The sequence below is a fragment of the Etheostoma cragini genome, chromosome 16 (genome assembly GCF_013103735.1).
Source record: "Etheostoma cragini isolate CJK2018 chromosome 16, CSU_Ecrag_1.0, whole genome shotgun sequence".
In the NCBI taxonomy this organism is placed as follows: domain Eukaryota; kingdom Metazoa; phylum Chordata; class Actinopteri; order Perciformes; family Percidae; genus Etheostoma; species Etheostoma cragini.
Genome location: NC_048422.1, coordinates 9270167 through 9278894, shown reverse-complemented (window position 1 = coordinate 9278894; position 8728 = coordinate 9270167). Strand labels below are relative to the sequence as shown.

General features: G+C 38.3%; 1 protein-coding gene across 1 annotated transcript in view; it reads left to right on the top strand.

The window, feature by feature from the left end:
- galt (galactose-1-phosphate uridylyltransferase) overlaps nt 1-5262 on the top strand; it is a 28471-nt gene extending 23209 nt beyond the window's left edge. Inside the window, exons 10-11 of the mRNA XM_034896647.1 lie at nt 4634-4788; nt 5051-5262. Coding sequence (XP_034752538.1) covers nt 4634-4788; nt 5051-5167 — 272 coding nt within the window. The 3' untranslated portion in view covers nt 5168-5262. The remainder of the gene's footprint in view (nt 1-4633; nt 4789-5050) is intronic.
- Nucleotides 5263-8728: the final 3466 nt, after the last annotated feature.

The window sequence follows — 8728 nt, the reverse complement described above, 5'->3', positions numbered from 1 at the left end:
TTGGAAAAAGGCTGCAATGAAACAAAGAGTGAAAAATTTAAAGGGGTCTGAATACTTTCCGTACCCACTGTACAAAGAATGCTGGGCGATGTCACCTTTGCAATGAGGGCCAAAACACCTTTTTATCGTGACAGGAAATGCAGATGGAAAAACACATTTACATAGATCTCAGATGATAACATCGAAAATGAAAATGAAATATTTTTAAATACCTCACAACAGTCAAGACGCAGGTATTCATCTTATTTGAACCATGCATGGCCAGGCAAGTGTTTAATTGGCCTGATGTGAAGAAGCAGCCTTCACAGACACACAGAGACTCTTAATTAGCTAAATATGGAAAGGTGTTTGCCATCAAGACAGCTTTTCCTCTTGTGGATCTAAAAGACAGCGCAGGCCCTGCCTGATATTTACCTGTACTGAGACAGTGATGGAAACACCTATTGTGAGTTTTGCGTCGGGTTTAAACTGTAACAAAAGGTTAGCAGAGTGCAGTGATGCAGTGAGTGATATGTGACAAAAAGAAGAGCAGTGTCATCATGGCTGAGTGTTCAGAGTTGTCCTTGTAGAAACTAAAGGTTGCAGGTTCAATCCCAGCAACAGTTGTGTCTCACTGAGTGCATTCTCATTCAAAACGATGTGCAGGTTGGGAACATAAACGCTGCAGGTTGGATTTAGATGCACTACCATGACAACTTTTATCTGTCAAACATAAGGCCTATCTTTATACTCAAGTACTAATTAGCTAAAAACTAAGATGGTGCACACAGTAAACATTATACTCTTTAAACATCATGTTAGCATTGTCATTTGGTGCATAATTGCACGCTAAAGTTAGCTCAAAGTGCAGCTGTAGACTCTTAGTTTAGTTCAGGCCTAGCATGCAATATCATCAGAGATTGCCTATATTGAATCAAAAGAACTTTCATAAATCAAAGAAATAATATCTTTAAGATTAACGGTGTCCGTCTGCACCATAGACAAATGATCTGGGGCAACATACTCCAAAACATAGTTTTGATAGAATTGATTTATCAGGCTGTATATCTCTCTCACCATGCGCTGATCACTTTAAGAAGTGTTGTTTTGTCTTTCTTCTTTTTACTCCTCCATTTCCAAATGATGGGCTTTTTGTGATCTCTTTCATGTTTCATTTACAGACTTAGGGCAATGAGGTGTCCACAGTCTGGCTAGTTTCACTTAGTCTACAGCTGAAAAGTCAGAAAGAGACAAAAAACTAAGATTGTTGAAGAAAGACTATTTGTATTGATTATAAACTTTCATATATTATTTCAGAGAATGAACCGCTAGAGCTTTGTGAACATAGATCAACTTGTTTTTTCTCTTGCGAGGAAGCCTACATGAAAGATTTTCAAAAGAGAGATGGTACACTCAAACTGTAGTGTGGAGTAAAGGACAGAGGGCATTTGAGGACACAGCCTTTGACTCACTTTCTTCTTTTTATTTTATCAGACTTACACCATTTGAAGTCAAATCTCAGTCTAAAGTTGCCTGTGGTGTAGCCCCCTACTGATCTTGTGTTAAGTTTTCGCTTTAATTGTGTGTGTGTGTGTGTGTGTGTGTGTGTGTGTGTGTGTGTGTGTGTGTGTGCTTGCGTGTTTTAAATAGATTTTTAGAGAATAAACCCTATGACCCAGCAATGTAGTAAATGTTATACACAGGTAGTTGGTTCACCTTATTTTCTTATACCATTTTGAAATGAATAACAATTTAGGATAATGTCAACTAAAAAATGTTTAAAGAAATTGATAAATTATCATTAAATGGATCAATGGCATAGATGTTTGACAGGCTACGGTAAAATGTAAAGCATGTTGTTTGTTGATACTGTGTCCCTGCTGTTTGTCCTTATTGAATTGTCAATTATTTTTAATGCAATGTGGTAAAGCCACACAGTCCCACAGAGTGGACAATAAAGTTAACTAAGTGAGATATGGCAGATGTGTCCTTGAGGGGAATTTAAGATGGCAAAAGCAGTTTCATGATCCTCTGACAATGGGAAACGTAACATGTTACCCATCCTAATCAGGCCCCCAGGAAGTCTGCCGGCCGGGCTTTGAAACAAATTCAGAATAGAAGCTCTACAATGGAATTACAACTACCGAGTCATTCATGTTATGCCTTTAGGCCCAAAAAGACTATATCCCACTTACATGGGGGAAAGAGTCATTTGTAACAGTAGACTGACATTTTAGTCATAGCCTCTAAGAAATGACTCGTTTCACTATCAGTATTTGATCCATTCGGTCCCATAACATTTGAAAAAAGTCTAGAAGAGCCAAATGATTAAATTATTTGATCACCTTTCAAGTTAGGAGAGCGCTAAACCGGATGTAGCTGGCTCGAGCCAGCAGAAGTCTTTAGTGCGCCTGCTCTATAGGCCGCACAGTGTGTAAGCCCTGCCAACAATCCTGGTAATTATATACTTATTTTTTGGTTTCACATCGGCTTCATGCCACCAATATTCATAACTCATGCGCCACTTAGCAACTTTCATAGTAATGAATAGGGCCTTTAACCCTGTATAAGTTCTTATAATACATCCTTGATCCTTTTAATTGGCAGAACCCTTTTTTAACTCCCAAAACAATGGTGTTATTTTAACTTAATCAAGGTGGATTAAGGGAATCTGCAATTCTGAGATTTTAACTTTTGTGCTGTAGTGCATTAACAGTTTGTTTGTCACACATGCACTCATAGACATGCTGCACACACTGACCTCCTTATTTGGTAACACACACTCTCCCACATAAGTGCACACACAAACCTGGCACACATAATGAATTGCCTTATCTCCCCATCTGTGTTTGTGTTTTATTGTTTAGCTCATTTCAAAGCAGTCAGCTTTCTTTTTTGGGCTAGGCTCATTAGTGTGTAGATAGAAGTAGTTAGATGAAGTTTGAGTCACCTGGGAAATCAAGGATTAGATCAAGCTACCTGCTTATTCCTTCAGGAGGAAAACACACAACACATTTTAACTGGCTGGATTGAGGACAAGGACACAGACGAGACAGTGACACAGAGGCACCCCAGTAAATAGTATAATTGCTGGTCTCCTATCCAAAAATATTTTCTAAGTTAACTTTTATATGCTCACACAATTGCAGCAAAACAAACACCCAAAAACGGTTTGAGAGTAGGTAATTGTCTACTAATAGAGCACATGTCTCTAGTCATTTGTTATCTGGTCCTTTCAGCCTTTTCTATGTTCTGTGTCTTTTTCTTTCACCATCCATTAGTTTCCTTTATGTCTACCTCCCGTTGTCTCTGTCTCGCTACTGCTTTTAAAAGGGAGACCATGATTAGACAACTTGCTACAGGTGTTACAATCAGGCCCACCCTGCCTGCTCACCTGAGCCGCCACCTCCTCCCCACACCTCCACAACATATCAAATAGGTTTAAAATTGAATTTGTACATTTCTCATTTGGCCGTTTATTCTACATTTGTATTGTTTGCACAACCTACACAACACACACTGAAAGCTAGCCAAACCACTGAAGCCTACATTTATTGTTGATTACCTACAGTTTAACACTGTATTTATTTAGAATGTGTGTGTCTGGTTATACTGTCTAGTTATACACTATATATTGGTAGACCCGTGCCAGCTAATCAGACTGGATATGTTTCAGTGGCCGTGATACAAAACAAACAATCTCTAAAAAAGATAGATCTTTTTTTTTTATTACACTTGTAAGATTATTGCTCTATTGCCCACATATTCAACTCTGGCTGCTTCTTTAATTTACATTGTGAGCTCCCTGATAGGGGGCTGTCTGGTCTGCAGCGTAAAGGCGCTAATGAGCAGTGGGCCTTGTTCATGTGGTGTGGACAGCAGATAGATAAATTAGCTTGTTATGTCCTGGCTATGCATACCCTTAATTAGCCAAGTGTTTGATTGTGCTGTCGTCTGTGTGTGTGTGTGTGTGTGTGTGTGTGTGTGTGTGTGTGTGTGTGTGTGTGTGGGTGTGTGTGCGTGTGTGTGTGTGTGTACATACATGTACTCCACTTTTGCAGAAACATGAAGTAAATGTGTACAGTACATTGTGTTCATATTTGCAAATGTTACTACTATTTGGCACTCTGCAAGTGTTAGTGTTGAACCCTATGTACAGTAGCAGATAATATACAACAAAATTTCCTGAACCAGGCATTAGCGAGTTCTCTACCAAGTCCTTTATTTTTGATACCAGCACTCCACAGTGTTTTACCGATCTTATACTATTAGATTATAGCATTACCATTCACCAAAATCATCTTTTCTTTCTCAAAGTTTGTTTTTCAGTCAATTTAACTTGTGGTTTGGTCCATTTCACCAGTGAGACTTCTCTTTTAACATTGCATTAGGAAAAACACTACCAATTTTAAAACCCACACTTAAATATACTTTGCACACTTATATAAAAATCGTGTTTAATCGGAAATATGCCTGTTGTCTTGTTGTGCAATTGTACTACAGTCACAAATATGGTTTAATCTTTAAGACTGTAAAACCCTCAATCCATCTGGATCATCTCTGCAGAGTGGATATCGATGTGAACACAGCCTCTGATTGACTGAGTAAAGCTGGCTCTGTATCTCCAGTCTAACTTCTCCCTCTCTTTATTCAGGAGCCCCGACTGGCCCCCATTTGAAAAAAGACAACTTTCATTGGCAGCTGCATGCCCACTACTACCCTCCTCTGCTGCGTTCAGCTACAGTTAAGAAGTTTATGGTGGGGTATGAGATGCTTGCCCAGGAACAAAGGGACCTCACCCCTGAACAGGTGAATAATCTAACAAATGTACACATGTGCCCAGCTTTATACAAGGTTTCTCATTTGCTAATTCCACCAATTTACAGCATTACTTTTTGAGATGTGATGTCAGGGGCTTTGTTTTTACCCTAGGCCATTAAAGGCCCATCATCAAAAGAGGATTCTTTCCCAACATACTAATTATAATGCTAACCCATGACTGCAGTGGAATTGCTCACTAGTCATACATTTGTCTTTAAAAAGCTTCACTGCTGTGTCCTTGTATTTGTAGGCCGCTGAGAAGCTACGGAATCTACCAGAGGAACACTATAAAACCAGACAGAACCTGGAAAAAGGGGGAGGAAAAGAGAATAATGGAGAAAAGGGAAATGACCTGTGTGATAGTTAGAAGAGAGGGGACAAAGACAGCTTCATTTAAACCCCATATACCTTTTGGATATAGTATATCCATGATAATGTATGGCTTTTGTTTTGGAGGTACTGGAAAAAATAACATTCAAACTTCATGATATGCAGCTTCTCTGAAGTGGTGCAACATGTTAAAGTGCCTTTGCGAACACAGGTCTTGAAGATATTCTTACTTGCACAATACACAGTATATGTAATGTATATATTTTCAATACATTTTTCTTGTACACAAAGCTGGTACTGGGCTTTTTACTGTAATTTCGAAATAGACTTCAAACTAAATGTACCATGAAACTCCTCCATGTTTAAGGGAGATAATGAGAGAACATTGTTCTTTTTTTCACCGCTGTCCTTTCTGTTGAAATTAAACACACCTTTCAACAACAAAACCTATTCTTCTCCAACACAGTTATTTGTTATTCAAATGAATACCTTTGTTTCTTCAGAATTTTTTTACATGGAAAATAATTCTTTAAGTAGTTAAGTTTGACAGATTTCAACATTAATGGGTTTAACAGTGTAATGCTTAATTGTAGAGATAAAACAAATGATTTAAAGAAATATGCCATTGTTTATTGTATTTATATAGGTGGGCAAACGTGTTTTTGTCATAGTGTCATTGTCTTAGTCCAGCAGCACCGCTGCTAGCTTACTTAAGAAGTAATTAGGTTTTGATTTCGTTGTTGTTGGGTCTGTTAACTCACGACATGACAGCTGGCAACATAGGATTCAATCACTATGCTAAGCTAAGCTAGTAGTGGCGCGGCCGGCCTAAGACCATGCATGCACTGAGACAAAAATGCATTTGCCCACCTATTTAAAAATATAGAAGATGGTGAATAACCCTAATTCAACAAACTGTGGTATATTCCTTTAACAGATTTAATATTACCTGCTTACATTAACAGAGTCAGTATTATCCTGAATTAACATTAAGTTTACTTCATGGCATCCCTATCAGGCAGCTCCAATAGTGTTTTTTAACATCAAACACCATATTCAGAATTTCAAACATGTAAAACAAAGTTGGAAAATGTTTATTATATAGATAATATTTGGTATACTTTGGTGTTATTTACACTACGGCACTGACAGCTGTATTAATGCATATTATTTAACCCAACCTTCCAATGGGTGACATGGAATGAAACTGAATCATAAGTGTTAAAAATTAGAAGGGTAGGGAATAGCTTCATCATGACAGATATTTCAGCACCATGGAGAGAGACCCACTCTGAGTTCAGTGTTTCAGAGCAGAGTGACAGAGCTGAGGTGAATCTTTCAGCACCATGGACAGAGACTGTGCAGACTTTGACAGGTTCAACATGTCAAAGGATAGATCCACATTTATTTCAAGTGTTGGGGTTATTACAGACAGAATGGGCATGTGCATATTGCTGAAAAGCCTTTAACAAACGTTACCTTATCATTTGGTTTGACTGCTGTACGTATAACACATGGAAAGGCAACATCACAAGATTGTAAACCAGCTGCAGAGTTAATTTTCTACTTTTGGGATGATGCAACTCTGACCATACAGCAGAGGCTAAAGAATGATAGTAGTCCAGACATACTGTCTCAGAATCAGTGTTGGATCTGTCCAGCGCCTCGTCAAATACTTTAGTGTGACACAGAAGACCATGCTGTGGAGTGTATTAAACAGAGTGGTATGGATGTCTTATTTACACTTGTTCCATGGGTGTGTACATGCAAGGTTCATTCTAATTACATAATTATAATTTACTACTATTACATTTAGAAACTTTATATCAGCCGTGTATTAGGATATTTTATGAGGGGAAATCAAATAAATACTCCGTTGTAATTAATGAAAACGCTGGAGGGATTACTGCGAGCCCTGGAGAGGGGGTAGGCAAAGATCCAGTCAGCTAGAAGATTTATGTGGATTAAAATACTTTCATCCTCCAACCATGTTACATTAAGCACTACAAGTGAATAAGTAAAAACGCTATGTATCGGGTGATTATAAGCTATGCAGTTATAAATGCCAAGTTAATTCTTGACACGTTAACACCATGACAACAGCAGATGGTAGTGTTGCTTAAAAAGTGAAGCAGGTGAGCTGAATTTAGGCTGAGAATCTGACTCTGCTTTAGATTATATCAATAGCTTTTACATGCAATCTCTATTTTCTCCTACAGCAGGGAGGGCCAGCTACAGATTGGTGCCCTTAGAGCAAAAGGGTGCTCTGTATTTTGCTTCAACAGGTTGTTTGACATGATTCTGCAAGTGTTTCCTGAAGCGTTAAGTTTGGCTTTATATCTTCAAACATCACTCTGCTGCACCCGATCATTTTCAGTGTAGATGTTGAATCCATAAACACATAATGTCACAACTTAGCCTTCTCCTCTTTACTTCCCGTAAATCATTGCCAATTTATAGAGATATCGGTCATTGCTGTGTAACAGCTGTGCCAGCCCACATAATGGATAATTAAAACAATAAAACACTCAAATTGATACATGCCATGCTGTTCGAAAACTGTAATATCATAAGCAGGCTGGTGGTCTCCCATTCTGACGCTTTAAGCAAGTATGTTTGTGCCTAAACAAGTAAGTAGGAAGTAGAATGAGAAGCAGGAGCCGTTGATGTGACATGGTGATTATACAAAAGCAACAGAATAAGAATTAGTTTAGTCATGGACCAATGGTTTATCAACAATTAAGAAAAATCGCTTTTTGTGATTTAATTGAATGGTTTGATAGTAGTTTTGACACACACACACACACACACACACACACACACACACACACACACACACACACACACATACACACACAGAGACACACAAAGAAATAGGGGCACACAAGGTCTACCAATTATGATTGAGACGTGGATTTAGGGTTAGTAGTAGTTCTAGGGTTGAGGTTTGGGTAAGGGTGGTATTGGGCACCAAGTCATGATATTTGTGGGTAGGTTTGGGGGATAGAAAACTATCAACGAGGGTCTTCCCAGGCATAGGAGGAAGCAAGGACAATCCTATGTGTGTGTTCGTATTTTAATAATACTAATTGCCTGTCAAAGAGTCAGATGGTAAGGATTGCTACTTTACGTTTTATTTCCTTCCAGGAAGCCACTGGTTTTAGTGTCAACAAGGAGCCTTGCGTGGTTCATTGCTTGCATGCTCAGAGCAAATATACAGCTAAGCACACTTTTGTTTAGAAAATATGCTAGGTCACTTTATTTTAGAAGTCACAGCCCTATTAACCTTTCTTTAATCACATTTTCACATTTTGTTCAAATAGAATAAAGAGTCTTACAGCTCTTCAGAGATGGCAAAAGTACTCACTTCCCAAACTCTAGTAGAAGTACAGATGATTGTGTTAAAAAATACTCTGGTAAAAGTAGAAGTACTGATTTAGCTTCTTTACTTAAGTGTGCTTAAATATGCCTTCCAGAAAGAAAATAAAGGATAAAAGAAGAATTCCTAAACAGACAATAATTAAGCAGTTCCACCAACAACCACTAGATGGCAAATTGTAGTGGTGCATCAAGTGCAACGTATATTCCCATCCAATTA